The sequence below is a fragment of the Pelodiscus sinensis genome, chromosome 13, assembly GCF_052426305.1.
Source record: "Pelodiscus sinensis isolate ZL-2025 chromosome 13, ASM5242630v1, whole genome shotgun sequence".
In the NCBI taxonomy this organism is placed as follows: Eukaryota; Metazoa; Chordata; order Testudines; family Trionychidae; genus Pelodiscus; species Pelodiscus sinensis.
Genome location: NC_143064.1, coordinates 33795509 through 33814672, shown reverse-complemented (window position 1 = coordinate 33814672; position 19164 = coordinate 33795509). Strand labels below are relative to the sequence as shown.

Here is a 19164-nt window from a genome sequence, read left to right as displayed (position 1 = left end):
CAAAAGCTCTCTCAACACTGCTCATTTTTCCATTCTCTTCTCTCCTCTTAGTCATTCTGTGCTCTTCATTCTACCAGCCTCTCTTGCTGCTGCCGCTGCTTTCTGCCTTTGCTCTCTTTTGTCAACTCCACTGTCTCTGTTTTCAAGTCTACCCTCTTCTGTCTGACTCCTTTATTCCACTCTCATACAAGGCTGTTCATCATTCTGCTCCCAACTACCAGTTGCTATCACCATTTCTATTGCTGTACTGCTGTGCTGAGTGCATGTAGAGAGCCTCATAACAAAACAAACTTGTTCCAATTTCCACTAATCCTCTTTTTTTCAAGGCTGCTCTATTCCCTTTTAAGCAATTTTAATTCCACTCTGCATGCATATGGTGTTTCTCCAAACAGATAATATGCTTGGTTAGTTCAAAATGCACCCTCTTCCCACTGTTTGGCTTTGTTAATAAGTTAATGGAACACAAACCTACTCTATCCTAGGCACGGTCAATAATTTTTAATAGGGGGCCACTTCAAGATTTTGGTAAGTGGTCAAGGGCTGCACTTCTGTGGAGGGGGTGTGGGATGGAGGTTGGGTGCAGAAAGGAGTTTGTGGAAGGAGACTGGGGTGCAGGAGAGGGTATTGGGTCTGAGAGGAAGTATGGGTGAAGGAGGGGGTTGTAATCTGGGGCAGGGGCTTGAGGGGTAGGGTGGGAGTATGGGTGCAGGAGAGGATTCTGGCCTGGGGGTAGGATATAGGAGGGAGTGCAGGGTTTCGGAGGGGGTAGTGACCTGGAAGAGGTGTTGCGGAGAGAGACAAGGGGGGGTGCTAGAGGCAGGCTCTGGCTGGGAGGTGTTTACCTAGGCAGCTCCCAGCCAGCAGCCCTGTCTCTGCTCCCAAGTGGCCTCTCATTCTCACTCCTACCCTTCCCTCCCTGAGCATGAATGATGCAAGTGAGCTATTTGCAGTGCTACAGAAGTCCTGGGCGGGCACAGGAGGAGATGCTGAGCACAGGGCTCAGGCTTTTCCCCATGAGTGCTCCAGCTCTGGAGCACTGACAGATGTCAGATCACAGATGTTGCCGGAGGAGGAAAGTCCAGATTACAGAGGTCCAAACAATATCACATGTGCATATCCACCATCATTTATACTTAGCATAAAACTATACATTTGAGTGGCAACATCACTAGTGTATATTTATTGTTGACATGTTCCCTGTAGTTTAACACCAGTTATATGATTTTGCTAAAGAATGTGAAACACTTAATTTTTTATTTGACCTGTTAGATCTTTGAGATCAAAATCAAATCAGTAAAATACTTTTGTTACAACGCCATTTAGAAAAATGATGAGTGCTGATTTTAGGTTTCTTACCCCCTGGATCACTCAATCACCTTTATTCAGTTTCTCATTTTACAGAGAAAATAATGACTTAGATAATTACATTTGAGAGCTCTCTCATTTTCTGCTCACCAAGCTGCAATTCTGTTTCAAGACTGTCAGAAAGCTGCTGCCTGTTTTAACAACTAAGAGGTTTCTAAATACCACCAAATAAGTGCTACATTTTGTGTCAATCTTCAGTACTGTTGATTAGCAGGTTATTCTTTAAGATTTTCTTACCTATAGTTATATCATGAAGTGGAGTGGCATTATTTAGAAAGGCGCTCTGTGCAAGCAGCATGACTTTCTGACTGCAGTATTTGCTTCCCCAATTTCCATAATGACTATCCGGTTTCAGTTGTTTAGACCAGATTTAACAGGCTTCTATTGACTTTGGTATTTTAACTGTTAGTATGAGTTATGTACTAACTAAAGGGATGTTAGTACACATTACTAGTACAACATGGTGCCATAAACTATAGGAAATGGACTATTCAGTTTTCTGTGTCATCACATTGTACTAATGAATAATAATGCTTTCAGTATAACATAATTAATCACATGTTGTGCAACGAAAAATTGGAAGTAAAAACTTCACTACTAAAACTTTAACTCTGATTAGGTAAAACAGCTCTAAAATCTCTATTTTCCAGGATTGGGTCTCAGAATCTAGGTGTCTCACACCATCCATCCATCCCCCCTCCCCTGCCCCTCCTCCTCCCCCCGCTTCCAGATCTGAGGTCCTAGCATTCTTTTCCTTTCAATCTGCACATATTGTTCAGCAGTGAGATTATTAGAGCTAGCAGACAAATGGAAGGAGTTCCCCCACAGAACATTCCAACAAAAAATTAGCTGAAAATTGCTCAACAAAACCGAACATTTTGGTTTTCAGCCCCCACATTTTCAGTTTTTCTGATGAAAAAATATCTATGTTTTAGCTTAACACAGACAATTTCCACTAAAATTCCATCCAAAACCAGCTAAAAGAGAAAAATTTGGGCCATCCCTAGAGATCGAGCACATGAACAGATATTACCTGGAAAGCTGGTTCATGAAGTGTGAGTATGTCTATACCCCTGCTACACTCAGCAGCTTGGAGTTACTGAACTTGCAGAAGTGAGAGCACATCAGACCTTTAGCCAAAGGAAGCAACTTGTTAGATCAGCAGCACAACCCATGCTTGGATACCTAGATAAATGTTGCATATCTGCAGCACCCTAGGTACTCCCAACACTTACATAAAAACACACAGGATGGTAAAAGGACATTGCTAACTCAATCACTCAAAAGTTAAAAAATGCCAGAATTAAGGCTATTCATACAAATATAATTCTTCTCTCTCAGGAGTATGCTTCATAATAGTGTTTAATTATATGTTCCAAAAATAAACAAAAATAATTAGTCTGAAACACAAACTCTGCATGCAAAATTTAAGCTGTAATGGTTAAAGTTTAGCACTAATGCAAGGAACTGAAAATCGGGTTTCATAATGGAAGTGTCGGGCAACCTTAAGTATAGGCAGCTCAATCATCTCTGTCTACACTAGACATTCCACCCCTATGAAAAGTATAGGGAACACCTAGGAATACTAGCAACTGTTACAAACTCTGGGGTAATGTTATTCAAATATCTAAGGCATTTTGAATGGTTTTAAAAAGGAAACACTGTACATAAATACTACATAATAAAAATTATAACCTTAAGCTTCATCCAAGTGGCATCTGATATCAAAACAAATTGAATAGGTTAAGATCCAGTTACTAGAATACAAGTTCTCCACAAATTGAGAGTCATTTCAAACACATTACACACAAGATTCATCAAGGCAACACCCCTTTTCTTGAAATGTCCATAGAATGCACTGCCGAGAAGACCATCTGCTGTTGCCAAATATTATTTTATTTAACTTTGATTTACTCTTCTTCATATCTGTGGCAATTTGTGTGCACACCCTGAACAAAGTGAGTAATGTGGTGGCTATGGTTTTGCATTAGTACGAGTGGATCTTGCAAACTCAAAGGCTAAAGCTGTTGAGTTTGCAATTAACTGTGACTATAGGGTTTAGTGTTTGCATGGAAGCAAAGTGCTCAAGAATTTATGACTTGCAATTTGTATGCATAGTGGAACAACTCCAATGTTTGCAGAGTGCTATAAAACAAGAATCAGAGGGAATTACCAAGTGTTTTATATATAATTAGCTTTAATCATTTGAAGAAGAGGAAAGAAAAAGATGTCCTTTTACCAATGTGAGTTAAATATTAAATACATCTGATGCAGTTTTGGAAAAAGCCAAACAATTCAAAGTTGTAGATCTCTGAGCATATACATGAAGAGGAAAATACAATATTCTCCACAAAACCATTATCGATCTGAATGCTGATTTATTTAAGTGGTATTGTTGGTGTTTCTCTACAAACAGAATTAGAGGTACGGTGAAGATTCATAACTGCAGTGTTAAGAGATTACACACAGAGGAACTTCAGAAAGAATAATTTAATCTTCTTACTATATATTTTAGAAATGCATGTCTGTCTGTCCATCCGTGAGTCTGTTTGTTCAAGAACTCCTCCTAAACTGTAAGAGCTAGGGCCACCAAGTTTCGTATGCAGCTTCCTCTTATCACAAATTAAAGGTCAGGGTTTGGTTGTGCCAGCATAATGGGATGTGTATGGAGTTCAATTGTTTCTCATAACATTGAAAGGAAAGAGTCTGACAGGCGAGCTATACTGCAGAATGACCACAGGAGAGGGGGCAGCCAGGGCCCAGAGATGGGGACTGGGACAGCTATAACTTCATTGGGCCAGCAGGGACGTGCTGGAGAAAGAGACAGCTATCTACTAAATATTTCAGAGAGTTTGTCTGTTTGTGTTTCTCTTTTTCTGCATGTCTGTCTGCCTCAGTTGGGGGATGTCATGACGAGCACCCAGTGACTAAGGGATTAATTTAGGTACCTAGCAAAGATGTCAGCCATGGGGATTAGGGCAGTCAGTCTGGTCCTGAGAAGAGATGGAGGGCTGGGTGGCAGCGGGTGGCTGGCTCGTACCGTGCCAGGTGCAGGGTCTGCTGGCTGGGTGCTGGCAGGCTTGCAACTGGCACGAGCTGATAAAGATCATATAACGGCTATCATTAATGATGCATACATAGTTGTAAAGATATAGCATATAAATTCAGAGGAGGATAGATAACAAGCAAATGAATTACAAACAGAAGATTATGATTGAACAAACCTAGTTTTTTTGAATATGTATGTTAGGCTAGGAACAGAAATACCTTAAAAGAGCATTTCCTTTTCTCAACTTCTCATCTTCTCTTGGTGATATGTTATAAAAATATTTTGTGGTTATTCACACCACTAAGGGGAAAAAGGCTAGTCATGCACTAGCTCCCCAAATGCCTCTGTCCTGAGATAAATTTAGCACTCATCTCTTTGAGAAGTTCAAAAGCCTTTGTTTGGCACAAAATAGTTTTGTTCAGCATACCTTATGATTTGTAAGTGTGCCAGTTGCATGTAGATGCTTTCAAACTGCTACCGCACTTCAGAAAACCTTTTTATGATCAATATTTAATGTATCTGGACTCTTTTGGTTGCATATGTGACTTAGTACTCTACCACACCAGAGTGATTTTATTTTTAAAAATACAAATAAATATTTCACATTAATTTTCTTCATAACTGATTTCTTGGTCATGTACTTCATAATAAACCCCCAAATAAAATCCAAAGCAAAAAAATTCACACACAAGGAAAATAAGATGATAGTAGTTAGTTACTAATGCAACATTTTATTGCTACAGCTGTGATTCTGTACTAGAGCTACTTTAGTAAAATCTCCATGCTGATTCAATCTGTAAGCAAACAAGGAATGTTTAGAAATCTGTTTCTAAGATTACATTTGAAGCAGTGCCACTAAATCAAGCCAAACAGTTAAAATTCTATAGTGCCATTAAAACACAAGCAAAGTAGCTAAAAAAATATCATGAAATTATCACATCCTCCCACATGTTGGAAAGTGTGTGGGAGGAACCTATTTAGAGATTATTCTGGAAAACCAAAACAAATAGAAAAACCTAAACAAACCCAACCCTGATGACAGCCATCCAGCACAAAAAAATGTGGAATCAGATCATGGGCAGTCAGTGATGGTAGGTCCGCCCCTTCTGCTGGGGCCCTGCCCTCTATGGGAGCCAAGCTGTCTCCTGCCCCCTTACCACGGGGAGGAGGCACGGTGAGCTGCACACAGCTCCCCACCACCACCAGGGGCAGGGAAGAAGGGTGGGCAGGCATGTGCCCCCTCCCACCCCCCAGCCTCCCTGGCCCCTGAGCACAGGGAGGGAAGCAGGGTGCGAGGGTGGACACATGCTTCCTTCAACCTCCAGAGGAACACTCCACTCCCAGAATGCCTACAGTAGGTGTTCTGGTGGCGGAGTGTCAGTGAGGCTAGGCTGGCAGTTTGGGATGCAATGCTTTCCCCTGACTATAGTACCAGATGCCCATGAATCAATTTAAAAATGCCACAAAACACCAGACACCAGCACCCACTGTAAGGAAGATCCATGGCACTCTATCATCGTCCTATAAAGGACACCTCTAAATGGAGCAGAATTATCTGTGCCCTTCAAAGGACTTAACTTCTGTCCTACCACAGAAACCAGTGCTGTACTAACATGTTTAGAACTAAAATTTATTTTGCAAAATCTGCAATAAAGATGACACCTCCTCCAAACACCATGTCCCCACTGACAGTCATAAGAAAAAAAGACTGACTGGACTCGCCCTCGGTGGATGAAATCACATCTTGATTGCTTCAGGGAGGGAGGGGGGAAAACAGTTGTGAAATCCTTACCAAATATCACATCAGCAACAATCATACCACTGTGGAGAGGCTAGTTATACACCCCCTGAAATCCACAACCAGATAACAACCAAGCCAGCAGACATGATAGCCCTCGACTGTGATGACTGTCAACAAAGCCAATGAACAACTGAAACCACCTACTATAAACAACTTAGAGAAGACCCCAAACCACAGTTCACACAGGAATCTAAGGAGGTCATCAAATCCTTCCCCAAGCAATTCCTAAAAGAATCCTAAACTTATGTCCACTAAGCCCCCTCCAGGAACTACTATAAAGAATCATAAAACTGAAAGGAACATTGAGAAGTCATCAAGCCCAGGGCCCTGTATTCATGGCAGGATCGAGCATCATCTAGATCATCCCTGACAGGTGCTTTTGTCTAACCTGCTCTAAAAACCTCCAATGATAGAGATTCTACAGCTTCCCTAGTCAATGTATTACAGTGCTTAACCAGGCTGGGGGGGGAGGGTCTCTGTCACAGGGAGGACATACTAAGCAGCTGGCTACTTCTGCCAGCAGACAGTGCTTCACCCCTGCTCCTAACCTATCCACCATCGTGCTGAAGAACTATTATGCTGCTCCAGCACTGAGAGATGAGGAATCACACCCCTAAGGTGGAGAAGAAGAAGCCATGTACCCCCAAGTCTGGGAGGTCTTCAGCCGTCACTTCCAAGAGCTGTGTGGAACTATGATTACTGGGACTTGTGACTTTGTTTTGGGAATAAGCAGGGTGATCACTCTATAGGAGTTTGCTGAGAACAACAGAAGAGGGCATTGGAGGTATTTGTTGGGTAAAGTTTACTGGCACTGAAGATGAATGGGAGCTCTTAAAACCTACTGTTGATCTAGAATTCTGATGAGGATTCCTGAACTCTGAGGAAGGTTACACAGCTTGGAGTATACCCTTCCGTATTGTGATACCACTATGATTCCTCATGTTGGATGTAGCCCTGTTTTTCTTCTCCCTCTGTGTCCATCCACTGTTTTTCTTCATCCTTCTATAAATACAAACTTTAATTTCCTATATTCATTGTACCATTTTCAGAAAGCCATTGCTCCATATCTGCAGTATTAGTCCTCAATCTCACAGGAAATCTGCTCAACAACTCCCAAAGATGGGTATGGGATCTTAAATTCATGGTTCTGCTACACAATAAAACCCATAAACTAAACAAAGACATTAGCTTTATGGCTTATTACAACAATTTGTAACCTACTAACTGTCCGTTGTCCTATAATTGCAGAGGTTTTAATTGCCAATTTCATTGTAAGTGGTTTCTTACAACATGTATTAACTCACAATGCTTAACAATCCTTCCCACCTTACACTTAGATTTGATTTCCTTATATAGAACTGAAAAGGAGCTCTGAAGTTTCATAGCTTGTCTCTTCCTCTAAGAATATGTTTACACTGTCCACGTAATAGTGTTGTGACTATGTGCACTGTAGTCACTCTTAATCGCTGGAATGAGCACTCTTTCAGCCTTGGTCTACACTTGGAAGTTATTTCAAAATAACCTCCCTGACTTTGAAATAATAAGCAAAGTGTCCACGTTACCAAGACTGTTATTTCAAAATAACGGGCTGGTTATTTTGAAATCTGTACTTCTGCTTTTCTCAGAGAATAACGCTTATATGGAAATAGTGTTGGTGTGGATGCTCTGCTGCTGCTATTTCAAAATAACTACTCCAGGGTATGTCTACACTACTCCCCTAGTTCGAACTAGGGGGGTAATGTAGTCATTCGGAGTTGCAAATGAAGCCCGGGATTTGAATTTCCCGGGCTTCATTTGCATGATGCCGGCCGGCGCCATTTTTAAATGCCGGCTAGTTCGGACCCCGTGCTGCGCGGGTACACACGGCACGAACTAGCTAGTTCAGATTAGGCTTCCTATTCCAAATGAGCTAGTCCATGCTGCGTGTAGCCGCGCGGCACGGGGTCCGAACTAGCCGGCATTTAAAAATGGCGCCGGCCGGCTTTATGCAAATGAAGCCCGGGAAATTCAAATCCCGGGCTTCATTTGCAACTCTGAATGACTACATTACCCCCTAGTTCGAACTAGGGGGGTAGTGTAGACATACCCCCACAGAGTAAATCAAGTAAATACTCTCCAGTGCTTCCTGGGGCTCTAGGCTGAGGTAGCGCGTCCACAACAACAGAGCCTGTCTTCGACTAATTTCAAGGCTCCCCTGTAGTTTTGATTTTGACACACTATTTTGAATTTGTTATTTTGGAAGTTGTTATTTCTAATGTAGCTGGAATACTTGGAAGATCCATGACTTCATCGGTGCTGATAGTCTTGCAACCAATGAAGATCACAACTTTTTCACACTGTCCTATCTTGCGTGGTTCTCGTCCATATCTTTCTGTGAATCCTCCATAAAGGATCCACCCAACATGCTGGAGGCCTTTCTCTTGTTCTTTTTACATCTTGTGGATACCAATGGGCTGCGTCTAGACTGGCAAGTTTTTTCACAAAAGCAGCTGCTTTTGTGGAAAAACTTGCCAGCTGTCTACACTGGCCACTTGAATTACCGCAAGAACACTGACGCTCTCATGTAAGATTGTCAGGGTTCTTGCGGAAATACTATGCTGCTCCCGTTCAGTGCCTGTGCCAGCTGCAAACCTACCAGCCCAGAGCCAGAAGTCACTGCCCTTGACCCAGTGGCCCCAAAACATGAGCCAGGAAGCCACTGGCAGCCAGCCCTCCACCACTCCCCAGAGCAGTCTGCTAGCTCCCAGGAGTCTACCAGGGCCCAGAGAAGGTGGGCACCTTCCTGGTCCAAGGTGGCGATCATGGACCTTATTCAGGTTTGGGGGGAATGCCCTCAATGTCCATGATCTTCACACTAGATGGAGGAATGTGGCCATCTATGGCAGGATAGCTGCCAGCCTGGCCACCAAAGGCCACATGCGAACCCAGGAGTAGATTCACATGAAAATCAAGTTGGTCCGGTGAGACCCCCAACCCTGAGCCGTGAATTTCCCTCCTTCTTCTTCACCTTGCTTCCCCCTTCCAGCTCCCTCCTCCCAGGTTTCCCCCTCCCCTCTCCCATCCTTTTTTTTCCCTCTCTCCTGCCTCCTTTCCCCAGTATCACCAGAGTTTCATCTGCCCTCCCCCTTCAGTTTTGTTAAATAAAGTGTATTTGAAAATACACTCATGAAAATACGTGTATTTTATTTGACATCAGGAAGGGAGATTAGGGAAGGGTAAGTGGAAGGACATGAGGGAGGAATAAGGCATAAGCCCCCAGTGGGGCAGACCAGGGAGGCTCTTAGAGCTCCTCAGGGTGGAAGCTCTCCCACAGGGCCTCCTGGATACTGACAGCCCCCCGATGGACCTCCCAGATGACAGCCTGCAGAAAGCGCAGCCAGGCTCACAGCAACGCGTTCAAGAGAAGCACACGAGTGCCCAGGGGCAGCTCTGGCTCCATGTTTCAGAATGCTGTGGTGTCCCAAGTGAGGGCAACCAGAGCACGCAGAGACAAAATGCTTTGCTGTCCCTCAGGGTATGTCTACACTACCCCGCTAGTTCGAACTTCACGAGGAGTAACGCTAGTTCGAACTAGGAAGCCTAGTTCGAACTACCTAGTTCATGCCCCGTGTAGCCTCGCTGCATGGGGTTCGAACCAGCGGGGTTTTAAAAATGGCGGCTCCCCGCTTATGCAAATGAAGCCCGGGAAATTCAAATCCGAACTAGGAGGGTAGTGTAGACAAGTTCGAACTAGGAGGGTAGTGTAGACATACCCTCATTGAGGTAGGCAAGCTAGCAGGGAAACCTGAGAACCAGCTGTCCGGAGGGGTCCCTTTAAGCACAGGCCTCAGATAGCCTCAGGCAGCAGCCATACAAAATAACTCCTGACCAGATGCCCTGCCGGACCTGGTTTTGGCCAGCCTTCAATGTGATTCAGCATCCACTCAGTGTGGACGCACTATTTTGAAATAGCAAAATGCTTTTCTGAAATGCATTTTGTGTGTAGGCATGTTATTTCAAAATAACTAATTTCAAATTAACTATTTCAAAATTAGATATTTCGAAATAATGCTGTAGTGTAGACATACCCTCAGTCTCCCTACATGGCCAGCCCATCTCTTTTTTTCTGATCATACATAACTTGGATGATATCATTGGCACTGCTTCTTGCACTCAAATTGTTAACAGTAACATGCTGAAGCCTACTTACACCCACCATCTGTCTTTCCATTGCTCTTTGGGTAGGTTGCAGCTTTAATTCTTCTGTAAGCATCATGTTCCAGGTTTCACAGCCATACATCCCTTACTGGAAGGACACTGATATTAGAGATGGGCTTTCACATTGGTAGAAAGTTTGGCATCAACAAAAACACTGCACAGACTCCCAAAGGCAATCCAACCCAACCTCCTCCTCCTGCTCAACTCCAGGCCCAACTCATTGTCCATCTGTAACACTTGTCCAAGATACACAGATTGATCCACTAACTCAATGGACTGTCCATCCGGCTGCATAATGTTCTCCAGTGTGGATAGAGCTACTAGCTTTCACGTTCTTACCGATGTAATTGAGGAGGGTTTGCAATGTTTTGGGTTTTGATGTAATTAGTATGATGTCATCTGCGAAAAGGAACATCTGAAGACCCTCACCATCAATCAGAAATCCAGCTTTCACTTTGATCTTCCACAGGACGTTTTCCAGAATGCTGGCAAACAACTTCGGAGAACAAATGTCCCCTGCTTTACTCCTCACTTAACTTCAATAATCAAGGGATCATCAAAAAGCGTGATTTCCATAATTGCGTCCATCATTGAATCTTGTATGATTCTAACATACACAGGGGAGACACCCAGCAAAAGGAGAGCACTGAAAGCTTCATTTTGTTCCACCGACTCAAAGGCTTTTTTTAAAGTCAATGAACAAAAAGCATAGTGGGATCTTGTACACCTTTCACCCATCTGTGTGACCACAAAAATATGGTCCACTCTGGAAAAACCTCTACGAAAGCCTGCCTGTTCCCTTCTCAGGTTTTCTTCAAGAATACCCTTACTACAGCATAGATCATTCTGATAAAGATGAGAAAGAATGCAAATGAGTTGGTAGTAGTGAATGTCTTCTCAATATGCCTTTTTTCAGCAGAACAGTTCACAATTACTTCCAGTCTTTTGGAATTCTCTCCTCTTTCAAATATCTTGAGAATCTCTCACTAAGTGCTTTTAAGAGTGTATCACCTCCTGCACAAAGTTCTTCTACGTGTACTTTGTCTAAACCTGTCTCTCTTCCCAGCTTCATCTACTGAAGGGCTGCTGCACTTCTCCACATAGCATATCAGGTTTGGGAATTACGGAGCCCAGGTACAATGACTCTGCTGCTGTTGCTGATGAAAATAGTTCACTATAAAAGCGCCAGCAAATTTGCCCCATTTCAAGTCTGTTAGTTGTTTTTCTATCTTCTTCATCAACAAATGTGCTTGGAAGAGTTTGGCTTAGCTGGATTTTACACTGAGCTCTTCACAAACTCATTTTCTCCAACTGCCTTTTGCTGTTTTGCAAGGTGATACTGCTCATAATCTATCATCTTTTCTCCTCAATGTTTTGCAGACGAGTTTATACTCCAGGCTGGTATCTCCCTGGGCTGCCATCTCTCTCCACTTAGCAAGAAGAACAAGCATTTGCTGGGTAAGACTGTTTCTGGACTTCTTAGGTTTCTTCACAGTGGCAGCAGTTTTACATTTATCAGCGTGATAGTAGTCAGAATCAATAGCTTTGGTTTCATCCATTTCCCATGACTCAGAGTTGACAGCATACTTAAATAGCAGAACTGTTGTACTCTTATGCAGTGCCTAACTTGCGCCTTTATCCTTTCATCCCATATGATGATTATTTTGACTCTTTTTTGCTATAACCAGTCTATGATCTGACTGTGTACAGATGGCCAATTCCTAAATGATTGTTATATCTGTAACCAGTTGCCTCTTGTCCATCAGGACATAATTGATTTAATTTCTTATTATATCATTTATTATTACATCATTAGGTGCTCCCCAAGGCCATTGCCTTCCAACCCTCTTCTTGAAGAAGTAGTTTATGATACAGAGATGTGAGGCTTCTGTGTGGTCAGCTAGCCCTTGATCTCTTTCATTTCTCATACTTGAGCCATATTGTCCGATGTAATTTTCTTGATCTTCCCCTATACCTACCTTAGCACTGAAGTCATCAAGCTCCATCGTGTATGATGTTCATCTGAAGAATCCTATCAAGTTCTTCATAGAACCTTTCCACTTCTTCATCTTCCACAGTGGATGTTGGTGCATAGGCTACAATTATTTTCATGGTGGCCTGTTTGCCTGCACTCATTGTGACCACTCTGAAATGAGATGATAAAATTATCCAACTCCCATGTCTTTTCCTTCTGCTGCTCCCAGAAGAATTTGTGATATATCCTTCCATTTTGCCACAACTTCCTTTTTTCCCCCTGGTTTCAGTTATGGCAAGAAGGTGAATGTGAATAGGATGCAATTCTTCCAGAAATGTATCAACTTGTTCATCACTTAAGGGATCACACATTAAGTGTGCCAACATATAAATGAATACAAATGGACGGTCTTAATACAATGAGACTCTTGGCGTCCTCTGCCCCCATATCCACCAATCTACCATCATCATTATCACTGCAGAAGTGAGGAGGAACTGCACAGGACTGAAGGCCCTGCTGTATTATCATAGTGTTAATAGATGTTGTGACCAAATCATCACCTGGTAACTAACCCCTCTGTACTTTTCTAGGCTGGTCCTTGGATGGTGGACACAGAGCCTGCCGTAAGGGCCATACTTGAAACTTCTCCAGCTTGGTAGAACCTGCTAGAGCTTATGCTCCAGTGGCATAGCCTTTGAGAGCCCACGGTCACCTCCACACCATGATGAGGCAATGGAATAGGATTTTGTGGAGGTCGAATTTAGGAAATTATGTTAAAATAACTAGTGTTGACATGCCCCCAGTGATTTAAAAAAGCTCACCCTGAATGAGCAATGGTAGCTTAATTGGTGGAAACCCAGACCAGTAAAAGATATCTTACTCACTTTGTCTCTCTCAAAAATTCTCACCTCAATCTTATTTTACATTCCACTGATAAGGAAGAGGAGGCAATCGAACCAAATGTTGAACCTGGTAGAGAATGGAATTGGCACTTACTGCCATAGTAATTGGCTGCATTGAAAGACAGAGAGAGATGAAGCTATGACAGTGACTGCACCTTTCAGAGTAAGATAATTTCAGAGTAATTTCAGAGTAAGATAACACTTCAGATAGTTGCACAGGCATCTCCAAGGGAAGCATTTTTTGTAGCAATAATAATATTGAGCCTTTCTGTGATTTATGTCCTTAAGAAAAGGAGAGGGTGCAACAAGCACTAGTGATCTGAGTCAAAGAAAAGTAAATTCCTAATAAAAGGAAAGCACGATACAAATACAACATCATCAGAAACTTACAAGTCCCACTTCAACAAAAAAGTAACCACATGGACAGAAAGAAGGGCCACTAGAGATATAATTCTAGGAGATACTGAGATATGGGTTCCTCAAATTGGGGAACAAAAATTTAAGTTTAGTGCAAGGGGGGAAATAACTGTTTTGTGTTCTGTATCAGATTTATATCTATTCTGTATCAATTCCCTATGAAATCTGTGCTATCTAACTTTATAACTGACCAATGAACCCTATCAAATGCTCAAAGGACTAAGATAAACTATCTATCTTAAGTACTTTCCATATTTTAGTCCTTTCGTCTTCATGGAAGACAACAGAACACAATTATGAGTCTCTGGCAGTATATAATTGTTGGGAAGAGCTCAACTGCTATTGGCACAGTCCCCAACAGCTAATCATTAACTGCACTTGCTGTGATCCATCTGCAAACATACATCAAAAGCCTTCCTACAGAATGGCTTCCATGAGGGAATTCAGTTATTTCCAAGCCAAGGCTGTGCAGCTTTTTTAATATCCCATGGCAGACACATGCTTAAATGGTTGGTGCTGTCAATAGCTCACAGTTGTCTGAAGCTGTTCTTTTATTGCATATGCCTTTCAGTGTTTATCTGATGCTTTCCTTTTGAATTGCTGCCAAAATCATTCATTGGCAGTATGTAACAATCCAATAATATGATAGCAACAGTGAGCCAAACTGGAGATTCGGTTTGAAGATTTGTAGAAAGCAAGCACATCTTCTTTGCAATGTATAATATTTCATTTTCTAGATTTTAGTGCCAATTCATCGTTAGGGAAAAGTAGTTTAAAGTACAACTGTTGAAAATGCCTAGAAATTCATCAGTGCTGTCAAGTCTTATACTAACCTCATCTCATGTTTACTCCCACTCGCTGCTACCCAAACCTTGTTAACATATACATACATATCAGATACCAGAAGGTAAAGTTAAACATAAGAATCTCCCACACAGATGCATACACCTGAGGGAAATGAAATTTTAAGACAGTCTTCCAATTTACAGGCCTTCCATTCAAAAATAGTAAAAGACGTGACATTCAAAACTAGCGCTGAAGATTTAGTTTTGTAGATCTCGAAATGTCTCTGGAGTCAGTTATCACAGCCATCCCTTCCCCTCTGGCTCAGAAAAGTGTGCACTGATTTCCTACATCACCAGGGTCATGGATTACAGTAGGGGGAATTAGCAGAGTAAACATGGAGTCCTGGCCTTCGTAACAGGGCTCACTTCCATGGACAAATAGCCCTGAGCCCTTAGCAGGCTGTCCCTCATGCAGCCCCTCGGGCAGGGGGCAGTTCATCTCACAGCCCCACAGGAAGCACCAGTAGGTGCTGGCCACTTTGCCTGTGGTGGGGAGATATAAGGTTGCAGTGGTAGGGAAAAGCAGGCCAACCTGATTCCACTGTGTTCCAGCCCAGCCTAATAATGGCAAGTTGTCCCTCCACCTGGTCAGCGGAGATCCTCCCACAACATGCTGACCAGCTGTTAAGCCACACCACCACCAATTAAATACCCATGACTCTTTCCTATCTGAGTTTCAGATCAGGTTTGTCTGGGTATTCGGTCACTGGGAGTCCTACCAGCTCCAGCTCCTCAGGTTCATCTGGGTATCTGGCTGACAGCAGTCCTGGCAGGTCCAACTCCTCCTTGGCTATGGACCTTTCCAGGTCCAGGGCACTGCCTGGCTCGGTATAAGGTTGGCAAGACACAGAGAGCAGGGCCCATCTGTCTGCTTCTGTGGATCAGCCCCAAGTGAGTTAGGGTCCCTGCTTTTTGTTCTTCCTGTCCCACTCCTCAACTTCTGGTGGGAGGGCCAGGCCCAGGTGGACTCTGCCCATGCTGGCCACAGAGAGTGGTTATACCCCTTCTGGCTCAAAATGAGGCCAGACCATCTCTCTACCGTTTCCTTTGGCATTCCTAAAGAATGAGGGTGGAAAGCAGCTTCTCATATAGCTGCTCATTAAACCAAATTGTAGTAAAACTCAACTTACTCTTTGACAATGCTACTAAAGATGTTTTCTTGTGCTGAATAGTTATTTGCTTCAAAATTGTTTTCAGAAGACAATATAAATTAAAGAGTGGCAAAATGCAGTTTAAAAGAATACATAATCCTGATCTTAGCAAATTATTTCATGATCAATTCTGATGCTCTTTGCCACCATGGTTTCTCCTTTAGATTCTCCATGCCAGAACTTCCTAAATAGACGTAGATGCCCAAATGCTGAATTGATTTATCAGCAGATTAAATAAACTAGTTAGCAAAGTACAACTCTCAGCTACTCATTTTTCATCTGTTGATAACAACTGATTGCTGCAAGGCAAATCCAATAATAATTAATCTAGATGGCCTGCCATCTTTCCTTTGCATAATATTTAACAATGACCTCTACTCACAAATTTATTCTGTAATTAGATTCTTTTACATGACTCAGGTTACTCCCAGGTTCATCATTGTACTGTATCATCTTCTAAATGTTAATTTTTGTATTAAGAGTCATATCCCTGATCACAGTATATTCATGTACCACATCAAGTGATACTTCTCTGAAGGACAGAACAGCTCCTTGAAAAGCTTTATTTCCTGTCTAAACATGTGTCATTTCAAAAGAGTAGCTCAAATTATTTTACTAAGTCACAAACATGAAGAATAAGAAGGTATGCATCTCATTGTGTGCTGCCCTGGTATACAAATGTTTTCTTTATGTAATCAAAGGTCACTCACTTTAAATATAATCTCATTGCTATATGGGGTAAGAAGCTTCAGGAAAAAAGAGCCTGTATAGTCCTCTCACCTAAAACAGAGCAACAAGTATGTCTGTATGAAAACAAACATCCATGCCGCTAACATGAGTTCTGATCAGTCACTTTTAGTGACACTAATGGGTCCTCATAGAGTAATGGCTCACAAGTCTTCTGCTGTTAGTGCTACTCGCAGCAGTTTTCGACTATCTGTCATTATAGCACATGCTGTGCACCTGCATTTTGGGAGAAGTTCTATTTTTCATTACTTCTCTTTTTATGTTGTGGTGGCTTAAGTTACTGACCTTAATTAGTATTTTTCACCTTCTTTTCTCTCACTAATCTTCAGTCCAGCATAGTCCACATTAGCATTACACAAGTACTATGGCTAATAATCAAGAGACAATAACTTACCTTGACCGGAAATATCTATCTTTGTCCCAAATTAATGCCAAAGCAATTTTTTAAATTGCACCAAAGCACCATAGTGTTTTTAAAATGTAAGCTTTCATTCTACTAGATTTGGGGAGGCAGCATGAGATCGTGTGGGGAGGAAAATTCTCTCTCCAGGAGGAATTTACTAACAATAAAATGATGCATTAAATGGTTTAAATAGAAATTTTGCCTGAATAGGAACTCCAGGGTTGGGCCTATAAAAAGTGTCTGGGTCCAAGAGGCAAATCATCAAGGAGATTTAAAACAAGATATTTCACTGTGCAGTAGAACTTTGTCAAACATTTATTGTGAGCAATTTTCCTTGAAAATGCTGGCATTTTCCCATCAAATAATTATTCACAAAGAAGCTTCTATCACCCAACCCGCTCTAATGTCCAAATATCCCATTGGAAAATATTAGGATATGTATATACACACACAACTATAAACGATTAGATAGGATTTTTGAAAGAATATGCAAGTTTGTCAAGTAAGATCTTTTTGTGAATCCTATTGAGAGAAACAACTTGCATAAATGCAAGACAATTAAATATGTCCATCATTGAGATGGACTACAACTCTTAATGTCTGAGAGTGTCAATGAAGACAAGTTATGTGGAAAGCAACAATCCAGGTCCTGGCACTTTATGCCCTAAAATGATATGATCTTTGCATGTTTAACATTTCTCCATATCATTCTTGGACCAAAAGCTCTAACTCTCCCTCTATTTTGTGGGTCTGGCCCACTTAATAAAACATCTTGTTAGTCTTTAAAGTGCTGCATTGTCCTGTTTTTTGTTTCAGCTACACCAGACTAACACGGCTACATTTCTATCTCTATTCCACAAGAGATCAGAGCACTTATTCTCTGAACACTCATTGCTCTGAGCATTAAGAACCCAACATAACAGGGAGAAATTAATAAAAAAATGGACATATTCAATTGTCTTGTATTATTGGTAAGACTGGTTTGAAAATCTTGAAGGATTAGGCTGTCTCAGGATATTACTAACATTTTTTGCTTTCTGTCAGGCTCAATACCTTGCAAGAACAAGTGTGTTTGGGGTTCACTCTCACTGCCTGAAGGTCCCAAGAAGTTCATGGACAGGCTGAAGATGAAATATGTATAATATAACTCTTTTATTTTTATACTATACCCTACAAAAATACTTTAAAGGCATGGTAAGTTTTCAGAGTCATACTGCAGGAATTCACAACTGGAGAGACAGTAATAAAATTGTAAGTTATGTTAAAATATTTGAAACAATGTTCATCAGGTTTGCAGCTGCAGGCAAATGATCGGTGCCGTCTTTATAACAATTAGAATGTGCTATCCATTTATGGGGCAACAAAGTACCACTGGAGCAACTAACATGAGCAAATGCCCCATATTCTTCCTGGAGCCTGCCCCCATTTTTGGTGGTCTGTTAGTACCTTTCTATAGGAGATCATAGGTGCTTTTGAAAATTTTATATACGTCTCACTGACTTTCTTAAATGCCTAAATCATGTCTGAAATGGCATTTAAGAGCCTAAATCAGTTGTGCACTTTTGAATATGGCACCCCCTGACATGTGTGAATATTTTCCAATGGAAGAATTTACATGATTGTATGTTGAGAGAGAGAGAGAGAGAGAGAGAGAGAGAGAGAGCAAGGGTATGTCTACACTACCCTCCTAGTTCGAAGTAGGAGGGTAATGTAGGCATACCGCACTTGCAAATGAAGCCCGGGATTTGAACTTCCCGGGCTTCATTTGCATAAGCGGGGAGCCGCCATTTTTAAAACCCCGCTGGTTCGAACCCTGTGCAGCGTGGCTACACGGGGCTCGAACTAGGTAGTTCGGACTAGGCTTCCTATTCCGAACTACCGGTACACCTCGTGGGAATGTTACATGTATCCCACTTTACTCCAGTGGCATCCAAGCTACTTGTTCCAACTGGAAATAGAGACAGTGTCAAGTACAGAATGACTACACAGTATAAACGTATCTAATTTGCTCATTTTACATATGCATTAGACTACTCTGCAATATTTTTCAACTTAGGTTAGAATTTTTAAAAAGTACTGATTTTCCACAGGACCCCAGTCATGCAGGGTATGTCTAGACTACATGCCTCTGTCAGCGGAGGCATGTAAAATAGTTTACCCAACATAGTCAATGAAGCCGGAATTTAAATATCCCCGGTTTCATTAAAATAAAAATGGCCACCGCGCTGTACCGGCTCAGCCAATTGTTGGCACAGAGCGGCAGTCAAGACGCAGATAGGTCGACAGGGGAAGCCTTTGTCGACCGCTCCTGT

General features: G+C 42.0%; 1 protein-coding gene across 1 annotated transcript in view; it reads right to left on the bottom strand.

Moving 5' to 3' along the window:
* LOC142831310 (connector enhancer of kinase suppressor of ras 2-like) overlaps nt 1-11971 on the bottom strand; it is a 242667-nt gene extending 230696 nt beyond the window's left edge. The window contains exons 1-2 of the mRNA XM_089781719.1: nt 11795-11971; nt 10752-10908 (exon numbers count right to left, since the gene is read on the bottom strand). Coding sequence (XP_089637845.1) covers nt 10752-10908; nt 11795-11971 — 334 coding nt within the window. The remainder of the gene's footprint in view (nt 1-10751; nt 10909-11794) is intronic.
* Nucleotides 11972-19164: the final 7193 nt, after the last annotated feature.